Genomic DNA, 13,426 nt, shown 5'->3' with positions numbered 1-13,426 from the left:
GGCCAAAACATGAGTTCCATAAGTGTACATAGATCAAGTAAAAACAGGGGCCAAAACCAGAACCAAATGCATTCAGTTATACCAAAACCAGGGGCCAAAACTAGAACCAAATGCATTCAGTTATACCAAGTTATACCAGTTATACCAGCAAAACCAGCAATTTGATCAAGTAAAAACAGGGGCCAAAACATGAGTTCCATAAGTGTACATAGATCAAGTAAAAACAGGGGCCAAAACCAGAACCAAATGCATTCAGTTATACCAAGTTTAACCCAATATTCGGTTTGGCCCCAAACCAGAACCAGTTTGTACATTGAAGAAACCCTAATCTAAAACCAGCATAATCGAAACCAGCATCATCGAAATCATCATCATCGAAACCCTAATCTAAAACCAGCATAATCGAAACCAGCATCATCGAAATCATCATAATCGAAACCCTAGTCTTTCGTGTAAATTTAAGCCATCGAAACCAGAAACCCTCTCTTTCTCAGTGCAAAAATATGTTATTAGTTAGGCTTAATCTAAAACTAAGAACAAGAAATGAAGAAATAGCACAAATCAAAACCGTGAAGGGATAGAAACACATCGAAACCGTGAAGAACAGAGGGAGCCCAGAGCTATTTCATACCTGAAATGTAGGGAACCAAATAGAAAAATCAACCGTGATGAGCCCAGAGCCGTCGCAAGGAGCATCGACAGCCGTCGTGAGAGAGAGGTGCACGGGTTTTATCTCCGTTGGGTTTTCGAGTCGAGAGAGGGGAGAACCAGAGAACTGAAACGAAAAGTGAGAAAAGAAAAGAAAATAATCCGCCTGGGGGGGGTCGGTCGAGAGAGAAGAGAGAGAATTAATTATTAAAATATAATATGTAGGATGAATAGTTGTTATCTAAATTTAGATAACAACTGTTCATAGGTAGCCAAATTTATAGATATGCATAATCCAATGTGGATGATTTTAAGGTCATATTATCCAAATATGACTATGCATATGCATATGCATAGTCCAATGCCAATGCTCTTAAGAAGTCTAATATTGTATAATAGAAAACTGTGAGATCCATATTAAAAGGTTTATTATTTCTCCTAAACTTAGTTTTAATTTAGTTCTGGTGGGGCCACATCCTTGAAAATAGATAATATATAGAAATTACACAAAATTTTGGGGCTATAGGAAAAAAATCGAAGAGATGCATTTCTATATATATTGAAATTTTAGAAGATTTTAGAGAGAATTATAATTTTTTTGGGGGGAGGCAGTTTGTATATTTATAAAATTATGAATAAAATTTAAGGTGTATTTTGAGCTTCCAAAAACTTTTGGGCATCAACATGGTTTTGCCACTGAACCCTTAGTTACAATCCCGTCATGCTATTAAAATTTATAGAAAACAAGGTATATATTTTTTACGATGAAACAAAAGCATTTTAACTAACTATAATTATTGTACCAAAGACAAAACTAAGAACCATAAAATATATACAACCAACGATTATAGTACAGTACAAGGTTACAAAACTACCCTTGTCACACTTTTTTTTTTTTTTTAAATCAAGATTTTTATAATCATCAGGAAAAGACCAAATGGCCAATACGTCCAAGGATGTCTTCGAGTTCTATAAGGACATAATCACTAGTGAGGGCATTCTTAGCTAGTACATGAGCAATCTCATTGGATGCTCTTGTTACATGTTGAATAGACCATGATTCAAAAGAGTTGAGTATGTTCCTGGTGTCCATGGAGATTAAGCCAGCTTGAGTCCAGTTTTCAATTGCGCCTTTAAGCTCATTCACCACCTGCAGGACATCCCCTTCAAGGATGATCTTGTGAAGACCAATGTTGACAGCTAAAAGGACTGCTTGTTGAGCTGCATAAGCTTCAAGATGAGGATCTGGATATAGATGACTTGTCATCCTCATAGTTGCAATAAAGTGGCTTGCATGATCTTGGATGGCTACACGAACACCACTTGTACAGTTGTGTTTCTGAAGGCTTGCATCCCAATTGATCTTATAAAAGTCAGGAGGGGGAGGTTCCCCAATGGGGAGGTTCCCATTGGGGTACTGAGTTCCCAACCAAAGGAGAAGGTGTCGAGTTGAGATGGTGCAGAGTCTTCAATTGTTCCATCTTCTGTTTTGACTGAAGGTATAGAGTGAGGGGGTTAGTGAAGTGCTGCTTGAAAATTAGCTCATTTCTTCTCCTCCAAATCTTCCAAATCACAACTACAAACTCGACTAGAAGGGACTCCTCCAATTCAGCTAGCATAAAGAGGACCATATCTTTGAGAGAGGTCTAAGATGCCTGCTTCTTTTGGAAATACACTGAGCAGTAGTTCCAGACATCATTAGCTGAGGGGCATTCCCAGAGGGAATGCTCTATTGTTTCATTTGCCTGGCAGCAAATGGGGCATGAAGAGTCATCAATGATTCACCTCCTTTTGAGATTGGATTTTATAGGTAATGCATTATGACAAGCCTTCCAAAGGAAGAGTTTTTCAGCGTTGGTGATGGGAAGCTTCCATATTCTATTCCATTTTTCTTGATAGCAGTTCAACTATGATGTTTGGCCCTGAGATGACTTGTGAATAGCCAGTTGCAAGTAATAGACTATTTTAATAGAAAAAACCCCATTTTTGGGCCCACTCCATATGATCTTGTCAGAGCTGTTGCATAGACTGATGGGGTTTTGTGTAATAGTATTGACTCATTCCTTAGAGAAAAGTGACTTTAGAGCATCTAACTTCCATGTCATAGAGGACTGGTCTATTGGAGATGCAACCACAACCTCAGAGTCAGAATCCTTGATAGGTCTTAGAATCATGTGTGGAGAGGGGCCTGGGAGCCATTTGTTCTTCCAGATACAAGTCTGTCTCCCATTTCCAATACACCATAGAAGTCCAGCTTCCGATAAAGGTTTTGCTAAGAGGATACTTCTCCATATAAAGGAGGTTGTTCTCTTGATTTGTGCCTGCATGAAATTCCCATGGGGATAATACTTTGTTGAAAGGAGCTTAGCTGCTAATGAATTTGGGTATTGCAGCAGTCTCCAGCTTTGCTTTGCTAGTAGGGCCATATTGAAAAATTCTAGGTCTCTAAAACCAAGACCACCAGCAGCTTTAGAGCTTCTCATATGGTCCCAGGCACACCAATTGATCTTACCTTTATCATCTTGTTGACCCCACCAATACTGTCTTATTAATTTGGTAAGTTCCTCCAATATGGATTTTTGGAGTTTAAAAACTCTAATGCTATAGGTAGGGATTGCTTGAAGGACTGCTTTGATGAGAATCTATTTGCTAGCTTGACTTAAATGCTTGATCTTCCAGTTTCTAATCCTGCTCCTTACTCAATCAATGATGCTTTTAAAGCCTTTGATTCTGTCTCTCCCTAGTTGAATTGGTAATCCAAGGTATTTATCATAAGATTGGGAGGATTTTATGCCAGCAATAGTAAAAATCAGATCCTTTGCTTCTGGCCTAGTGTTTTTGTTGAAAAAGATGGAAGTCTTTTCTTTGTTAAGTCTTTGACCTGAGCCTTTTTCATATGTCTCCAAAATGAAGAAAAGCCTGCTCCACTCAAGAGGGTTTGCCTTACAAAATAAGAGGTAATCATCTGCAAAAAATAGGTGAGTAATATGTAGACCTGAGCTTCTAATAAGGACACCAGTGATGGCTCCTCTCATTTATGCTTTTTGGATTAATTTGCTTAGGACCTCAACACATAGGATGAATAAATATGGGGAGAGGGTGTCCCCTTGTCTAATGCCTCGTGATGGTGTGAAAAGGTCTTGAGGGGTACCATTTAGAAGGACTAAGTATGAAACAGAATTCACACATAATCTCAATCCATTTTGTGGCAAAGCTCAGGCTTTTCTTCATTTCTCCAAAATGAAGAAAAGCTTGCTCCACTCAAGAGGGTTTGCCTTACAAAATAAGAGGCAATCATCTGCGAAAAATAGGTGAGTAATATGTAGACCTGAGCTTCCAATAAGGACACCAGTGATGGCTCCTCTCATTTATGCTTTTTGGATTAATTTGCTTAGGACCTAAACATATAGGATGAATAAATATGGGGAGAGGGGGTCCCCTTGTCTAATGCCTCATGATGGTGTGAAAAGGTCTTGAGGGGTACCATTTAGAAGGACTGAGTACGAAACAGAATTCACACATTGCATGACAATCTCAATCCATTTTGTGGCAAAGCCCAATTTATTCATGACTGCTGCTAAGAAGCACCATCCAAGCCTATCATAGGCTTTACTCATATCCAATTTTAGTGCCATATAGCCTTCTTTACCCTTTAGAAGGGTGTTCATAGTATGCATAGTTTCAAAGGCCACAATGGCATTGTCTGTTATCAACTTGCCTAGAACAAAGACACTATGAGAAGGAGATATAAGTTGTGAGAGGATTGGTTTAAGTCTATTTGCTAGAACTTTGGCCAGAATCTTATAGAGAACATTACAGAGGGAGATGGGCCTGAATTCAAAGACTTTTGAGGGGTTTTTAACCTTAAGGATTAATGCAATGTGGGTTACATTAAAGTCCCGAGGCCATGAGGTAGAGTTGAAAGCCTCATGCACTGCTGAGCAGATCCTTGGACCAACTACTTCCCAATGTTTTTGGTAGAAGAGGGCAGGAAAACCAATGGGTCCTAGGGACCCTAGGCTATTCATACTGAAGAGAGCTTGTTTGACTTCTACTATGGAGATTGGTTTTGTAAGGGAGGAATTCATATCAGCAGTGACTGTGTTCTCTAGAGCTTCAAGGCACTTGGGTATGAGACTGGGCTGAGAGGATGTGAAAAGGTTTTGAAAGAAAGTCTAGAACATGTCACTGACCTCCTAAGGCTTGTCAACCATAATTCCTATTTCATTGGATATTTTCTTGATTTCATTGTGCTTCTTCCTTTGGTTTGCACACATATGGTAGAATTTCATATTCCTATCTCCTTCCTTTAGCCAAGTTTGCTTTGCTCTTTGTTTCCATTTTGTGTCCTCTTCTTCAAGCAGCTTTTCAATTTCGACTCTGAGATGATAAATCTCCTCATTGCAGTCTTCTGTGTTAAGCATTTGGAGCTGTTTGATTTGGTTGAGCTTTTGGTTGGTTAGTTTCTCCTGGCTTTGAAAATTATTTTTACTCCATTGCTGCAAGATTTCCTTGCACCTGAGAAGACTCTCTAAAGTTCCCTTAAGTTGTGGTCTTTAGTGTGAGGTGTTGTCCCAGGCCTTCTTAATCAAATCACCACATTCTACTCATTAATCCCAGTTGGCTTCATATCTAAAAGGCAATTGCTTTCTCATACCAGTTGTCAAGCCTGCCTCAGTAGTTAGAAGGATGAGGCAGTGGTCAGAATAGTAGGCACTAAAGGCTGAAAATAGTAGTCAGGAAAGAGGGAGAACCAAGACAGATTCCCTTGGGCCCTATCTAGTTTCTCTTTTGCGAAAGGAATTCCCTCTGTTTTGTTGCTCCAGGTGAAGTAATCACCTTCTAAAGGCACTTCATTTAATTCAATGTCCACCATTGCTGATCTAAAGTTTTCCATCATACTATATGGTCTCTCTGCAGCCCCTATTTTCTCAAATTGAAAACAGATTTCATTAAAGTCTCCAAGGTAGATCCAAGCTTGATTGTCACAAGGTTTAAGAAGTCGAAGTAAATCCCAACTGCCTCTTCTTTTGCTTAACTCTGGGTGACCATAAAATCCAGTGAGATGGAAAGCCTGATTCCCTGTGGGGTGGAGTACCTCAACTGAGATATGGTACCTAGTATAGGAAAGCAACTGAACTTCATAGTCTCCTTTCCACAACAATGATATACCCCTACTAAGGCCCCTGCTGTCAACTATAAAACTGATGAAGTAACCACATATATTTCTTATTTGTTCTACCTTGCACCGAGTACACTTTGTTTCCATGAGAAAAACAAAGTTTGGGCTCTTTTGATACACCAAATGGTGGAGTTCATGAACTGTCCAAGGGTTCCCAAGCCCTCGGTAGTTCTAGCTAAGGCACATCATAGTGTTTGGTGGGGCTGCCTTGCAGCCACCACCTGAGAAGAAGGTGAGGTATGGACCTCAGTATTGTGTAGAGCCTTTTGTTTTTTCACATTGAGAAGCTGGGGATAGGGTCTAAGGGATTGGTGCTTACCTTCCTTTTGGTCCCTCCTCTGGTGGCAAGGCCCCCTTCCAGTGTTAAAGGAGGGACTTCACAGGCTATCCTCCTCCAATTTACCTTCTTTTTATGCATTGGTTTGGTTGAGTTGAAACAGAGAGTCATTGCTATATTTTCCTCCTCACTAGTTAGGATAGAAGTATTAAAAATCGATGTGAGGACCTTCATCTCAGCTGGCTTTTCCATTTTAAAGTTGTGCTCACTAGCCATCAGGTTTGACTTGTTATCATCAAGGAGTGTTGCCCTCTTATCAGATAGGGGGTCCATGTTTTCTTTATCAGAACTTGCAGATTGGGAATAAAGATCACTATAGACAGAAGAAGACTGACCTTTAGAGAGCTCAGGGCGTGATTGGGGGCAAGTTAGTGGTGGAGTCCACTGCATCGAGTATAGGATCCTTGGTGGGTGGCTGCTTCTTGAGAGTTGAGACAGTGGGGGACAAAGGAGTTACTCAAGCGGTTTCACCCGTGATTGGTGCCTGAAACACTGTTGTGAATCTCTCCATCACTGTAGATTTCCTTCTGCAGGTATGCTCCTCCTCATTCGTTGTAGGTTGGTGGCCTGAGGCTTCTTCTAGTTGAGTAAATCCTGAGGCAACTCCATATCTCCTGGACACCTTAATGCAAGATTTTGGAGCTCCAGCCCTCAGCCATGAGCCAAACTGCATTGGCTGGTTCTCATCCTGTTTGAGCAGATGACATCCTCCCTTTATGTTTTATCACTCCACATTTGAAGCAAAAGTTATGGAGGCCTTCATACTTGGAAGCAATCCAAGTTTTCTGTTTAGGACCTTGAATCCATCTCCCTTGAGCCAGAGGTTTATTGATATCAACAAGCACTTGCACTCTGAGGAAGTGACCCTAGCCCAAGTCATTTGCATCTACTTCCACATTTAAGACTTGCTCGATACCAGAAGCTATCAGTTCACCATAGTGTTTGTTCATACCTGCCAGGTGGATGTTGTGCAGCTGCACCCAAAAGAGTTCATGTGAAAATCTTATGGCACTGGTTGAGATACTGTCATTAACTTCTTGAATGGCTAATATAGACCTGTCGAAGGACCATGACTTGCCGTTAAGGACCTTTAGCAGGTCTGAAACTTGTTGGAATTCCACTAGAAATGTGTTTTCACCTGCAACTGTGAAAAGGACCCAGCCCTCTGATCTCTAGACTAGAGGCATTGTTGACTGAAAAGCTTCTTTGTTGAAGTTCTTATCTGTTGTTGCTAGAACTATAAGATAGTTTTTCCTTTCATAGATGCTACCTCCATTGATTTCTTTGACAAAATAATGGTTTCATCTTCATTTTCTATTAGTTTCAGACCTTCCCACAAGGTAGAAAGATCCATTTCCACCATGCATTCAACCTCCACTGACCACATAGGGAGACAAAGCTCTTTGTTTAGAACCAGAGAGACCAACCTTACTCCTGAGAGAAGGACCGAAGTTTTTTCTGTGCCCAAGCATGATCTACCCTTGTCACACTTGAGTTCTCAAGAACTCATTAACTTACAAAATAAGTATACAACAATTTTTAAATATAAGCATTAGATAATATTGTTTCATTATTGCAAAAAAACATTTACAGAAATACATAAGAGGCTCCTATTCATCATGATTGTCCTTGTTGACAATCTCTTCCTCTAGAGTGGGGTCCAGTGTGTGTTGCTATAAAATCTGCGATTTTGTTATCTATAAATACCAAAACTGCAGGTGGACCACTAAGGTGAGATTTACATTTCAATGTTCGAGATCCATAAATTAGACATGTGATTGTTGTACATCTCAGTGTTCAAGATCCATAAATACTAAAACAACAGGTGGACCACTACGGTGAGATTTACATTTCAGTGTTCGAGACCATAAATTAGATATGTGATTGCTATTGATTTTTTTCAATTAAATATTAACACCATAAACTTTACCAATGATCATTCATTTCATAAACTGTAATACTTTCTTTTCACTTTCTATTCCTTTCATACTTTACTCTATACACAAGCCACAACCTCTCATATTGTACAAGGGTTCAGGTGTGTCCATTGTCCGAGTATGACAACTCATTATTTGGCCTGATTGTGGTACTCTCACTTCGTCCGATAACAACCTATGACCCTTTGCCAGCCATAAAGTTAAGTCCTCGGCTCGATGTTCGCTCACCCCGCTTGAGGATGTTGATTGTTCGTCATCAACTTGAGAGATATCACTCCATCTTTTACTTGCTTCAGAGTGGTTAAGGAAGTTCTACTGGGACTAAACCCTCCTAGCAAGTAGGGTCGTGATAAAATCTCAATTAGATAATTCATAGTCAATCAAATATTTTTCTAAAGTAAGTCATAAATATTAAATATAATCAAATCTTATTTCAAATCAAATTATAAATTCCACAAAACAATCCAATTTTAAAAAAATCTTATTTCTTGTTTAAATTTAAACTTTATCCCTAACTAAATATTAATTTACGGTTGTGCCCTTAACTTTCTACCAATTCCAATTTAGTTCCTAAACTTTGTTCAAATATCATTTCAACCCCAAGTTTACTATTTTTCCCCCAAAACACTTTCTTTAATAATTTCACTTATCCCTAAACTCATTTTCATTACAAACTCATTTTAATACTTAAATAAATTATAAACCTTTATTTTTACCCTAAATATTAGATTTCATTATTTCACCTAGATTTTATTACATACTAATAAATTTTAAATTAAAGCTAATACATCATTAAACTATATTTTATAATTTCATCATTTTTTCATTTTTTAAAAAAAGCTACAAAACTCTCTCAAAACCCTAAACCAAATCCTGTTTTTTTTTTTTTTTTTTTTTTTTTTTTTTTTTTTTTTTTTTTTTTTTTTATAATTTCATGTTCAACCCAAGCTAAATTTATTTACACAATTAACCTCAAGTCCTATTTTATTAACCTCTTATTACATGCTTTAGTCACCAAAAATTCAAAAGTCCAAAATTTATACCCTAACTGAAACCCTAAATCATCTCTCTTCAAATTTTTTTTTCTTTTTCGTTTCAATTCTTCATCCATTCAACTCCCAACACTTCACATATTATCCCAATATCATCATATATAGATTAGTTAGAACAAAATAAATCAAGCCTAATTTTACATGGTAAACTCGAAGCTCCAAAAAAATTTCGCCATCTAACATTATATATAACTTATTCTGTAATAAAAATTAACACTACAAATTTGAAGTTTACATAATTATAAAGTTATAAAAATACTTAGTTACTTCCTTTTAGTGTGACAAATCTCCTCGAGGATGCTAGTTCTTGGTGTAGATTGAGAGTATACTAAGTTTGTGTGTTATTAGATTAGAAAATGGTGAAACATGAGAAGAAATGGGTAAGTAGTGCAGGGAGAGAGGGGATTTTCATTCTCCGTATTTGGTGATCATTTGTTTTTCGTTGGTACTAGCGAATCTCTTGCCCCTTGAGGCAATTTTACATTGGTGTTGTCGTTTGGTGTTAAAATTTGAGTATGTTGGTTGTAACCCGTGCTAAGTGGTAAGGGGGCCTGTTGACCCCTGGGTCTATCTCAAATAGTTGTCAAGTCTGTTGACTCGTTCCCAACCGGAGGAGACCTACTGGTTGCGGTTATGGCGAGAGAGGTAGCTCTGGTCACATGCGCATACACTGACACTTCTCGTTGAGACAGTGAGAGGCTTGCTTGACCACTGTTGTGGCGGGAGGTTTGCTCTACCGGGCTTTGGTCACCAAGGTCATGATAGCCTTGGTCACCAAAATTGAGCCAATACTTAGGTTAGGCTCAATGTTTTGGCACACGTTGGTTGCCAAGGTCATGTTAGCCTTGATCACTGAGGTGGCCTGCTAGTAGCTAGGAACAAGCCAATACTTAGGCTAGGCTCGATTTGTTGGGCATACGTTGGTCGCCAAGATCGAGCCAGTACTTAGATTGGGCTTTATTTTTTCAGCGCACATCGGTCACCAAGATTGTGATAGTCGTGGTTTGCAAAGGGTTCGAGTGCCTAAATTTAGGGTGACTTGGCTATTTTAAGAAGTTTTCAACATTGCTGTGGTGTGGCGAGGGATCAAGGCCCCCAAGTGAAGATGGCCTTACGCCTCTATGATAATAAAGATCTTGCGCACCCGAGCAAGTGCTCTAGGGCAATTTGTTCTGAGGAAGATAAGGAGTTGAGATATTCGATTGGCACTTGAGGGTGACCTCGTTGTTAGTGCTCTAAGTCAGGTGGCTGGGTTTCCAAGCTTTTGTCTCAGAGGATGGTTGCCCTTGAATAAGAGTAGCGTGCATAGTGCTCTGCCTGTGTATTCCCTTTGTTTATGTTTATTTGCCCTGGGTCTTTTTTGGGATCAGGATTGCCTAAACTTGCTTTTGGCTAGGTACTAGCATGCAAAGGATTTTTCTGCTTATTTATCCCTTGGGAGTCTCGTGGAAACTTGAGAAGTTTTACAAGGAAAATCTACAAAAACCAAATTTGTTAGTGGAAATAAAATTCCAATAGTGAGTTTATGGAAGCAAAACTGGTCAATTAACTACTGTTGTTAAGCTTAAGGCTCTATTCATGATGCTCTGGGCAAAATGCTTACCATCATTTTTTTTTTCTGAGATGAGCATTATTGCTCACCCAAGTCTCTGGTGTGTTGGGACAAGCATCATTGCTCGCTCGCGATCCTTTACTACTGTTAGGTTGTCTATGGAATTGAAGTCTTTTGGGTGGAAATTGAGTTCTTCAATGATAGATGTGTGTTCTATTTAGGATTTATGGAGGAGTCTTTTTTTTATCTTCTTCATGCGGAATTTACTTGTTTTGTTTAGGTTTAATGGAACTCAAGCCAAGGTAGAGATTTGTTGGAATGGTTGCTTGATTTCCTATTGAAAAATGTCATTCTAGAGACTTGACTTGACTATGGCTCGACCTTGACTCAACTCTGGCTTGACCCTGGGTCGAGCGAACTTTAGTCAGATTATTCATTCGGTGCACGCTCGACATTCCGCTCGAGCGAATATTTAGAAAACCTAATTTTTGCACCATTTTATATGTATAAACATATTTTTGTAAGGAAAAACGAGGTGAGTGAGGCCAGAAAAGAGAGAACTCCTTTTGTGAAATTTGAAAGCTCATTGGGTGGACTGTGTCTTTGGGATTAAGGAGTAATTTGTTACACATCTCTTGTACTCCATTTTTGTTAGTAAATTCCCTTGAAGATTGACTCCACCAGTGTGAATGTAGGCTATCATTTGAAACCGAACCACTTAAATCTTAGTGTCTTTGTGTGATTGCTGATTTTTATTTTTGTTGACTCTGATTTGCTTCCGTTATTTCTTTCTCTACATCTAGTTCATCTATCTCCACTCAATCCCAACATAAACAAAGTTAAAAAAGAAAACTGAATATAGAAATGTTAAAGTCATATCAAATTAATTAGGTGATTTTACTCAGCAGCCACAACTATTAGTGAAAATTGTACGCAGGACCAAAAACCCTAAATTTCACATTAAGCAATACTTTGACGCCAGACGCAGAAGCCCCTAGGACCGAACTCTCAGGTATGGTTCTCATGCTGAGCTTTCACTTGAGAGGATTCGAAGAAGGTGACCTCGACGGCAGAGGGCTATTAAACTTGGCCAGAGATTGCTTTGAATCAAACGGCACATAGTTCAGATGGGACAAAAATGTGTTCTCCTTGGCTAATATGGTCTTCCCAGACAGCCTGCGCTTGGCCAAGCTAGGGCTGGGGGACGACGGTGGGTCTGTGGAATGCATCTCCCTCAAGATCGGGTCCTTTGGTTGCTGCGTATTTTGGGGACAAATCAGAGTATGATACAGAGAGAGAGAGAGAGAGAGAGAGAGAGAGAGAGAGAGAGAGAGAGAGAGAGGGTTTGGAGGGGACAAGGAAGCGAGAGAGAATGGTGAGGGAAATGTAGCCGTTGCAGGAGGGGGAGAGAATTTGAATTGGGGGAATTGTGAAAAGCTCGTGCACACAGTGACAGTGCATTAGGGGCCTTTGCTGCCGTCTGTGTTTTGGCTTGACCGATCGTGTGGTCAAGACACTTGGCATTGTGAGTGTGCATTCTTTTCGCCAATTTAATTTTTATTTTTAAAAAAAAAATTCAAAGAAAGCCTCTAGAATAAGATTTTTGGATAAAATGATCCCTATAGTATTTGTCGAATTTCATAATAGTCCCCAATCCAATTCTAATTAATTATATGGTGAAAAATCCTAATGTGACAACCACTTGCCACATTAGAACTAAACCCATGATATATAACAAATGTAAAAAATGAATACTTAGCATTCAAGTGATAGATACACGAACTTCCATCAAACTATCCCCTAATTTGTAATTACTCTATACTACCAATTTTGACAACTACTTCTTTTTTTTTTCTTTTTTTTTTGAAGTTTAAATGGTATCTTTCATTTGCTATCAAATAATGTTAATCATTACAGTATTTCTCCCTCAACACAGAGTTCATAATCTATAAGGGACCCTCTTCTATCCACACTAATTCTTCATTACAATTGAGTGCCAATCTAGCAAGTAAGTGAGCAGTATTATTAGCCTCTCTATAAGTAAAAGACAACAACCAGCTCGAATTGTCAGCAAGTAATCTTCTGGTATCTTCAATCAATATTCCATAATCTACCCATATCTCCTCCTTACTATTGGAATCTTTGACTATCACCTATGAATCTCCCTCCAAAACAATACTGGAAAGACCTAGCTCTAGGCATAAGACCATGGCTCTTCTCAATCCATGCACTTAAGCCATTACAGGCTTCATGACAACATCTATTTTTTAACAAAGACAGGCTAAAATGTCCCCTTCTGAGTTTCTAAGAATGACTCAAATTCTCACCCTTTTATTCTTCACATCAATGGCTACATCTCAATTTACTTTACTGATCGTAGCAGAAGTTTTTTGCCACTTAATCACATCCATGTAAATATGATGAGGCAGTAACTGAGTTTTTGTTGCTATAAATTCATCCCTGCTCTCCTTGGCAGCCCTTAACACTTCCCTCAGGTTCTCAAATTTCTTTTAAAAAATCAGTGAGTTCCTTCACAACCAAATTTGCCTCATAGTATAGGCCACCAGACCTACCTCCTCTTCTTCCAAACACAGATTCAGCTTTTTCCAAAGTTCCATAAACTCCACTTCTGTATTAGCCCATTTATGGACTGGACTCCCATGTTCTGCCCATACATCCAAGTCTGCTGGACAATACCACAGGTTATAAGTGATGGTT

General features: G+C 38.9%; 1 protein-coding gene across 1 annotated transcript; it reads right to left on the bottom strand.

Moving 5' to 3' along the window:
* Window positions 1-2,705: 2,705 nt before the first annotated feature.
* On the bottom strand, window positions 2,706-3,131 carry LOC109011713 (uncharacterized mitochondrial protein AtMg00310-like). Its single transcript, XM_018993008.1, has one exon. The coding sequence runs from the start codon at window positions 3,129-3,131 to the stop codon at window positions 2,706-2,708; it is 426 nt and encodes a 141-aa protein (XP_018848553.1).
* Between the last annotated feature and the right edge of the window lie 10,295 nt (window positions 3,132-13,426).

This window comes from Juglans regia, chromosome 12, assembly GCF_001411555.2.
Source record: "Juglans regia cultivar Chandler chromosome 12, Walnut 2.0, whole genome shotgun sequence".
In the NCBI taxonomy this organism is placed as follows: domain Eukaryota; kingdom Viridiplantae; phylum Streptophyta; class Magnoliopsida; order Fagales; family Juglandaceae; genus Juglans; species Juglans regia.
Note: the sequence above shows the minus strand (reverse complement) of the source record. Positions and strands in the feature narration are given on the sequence as shown.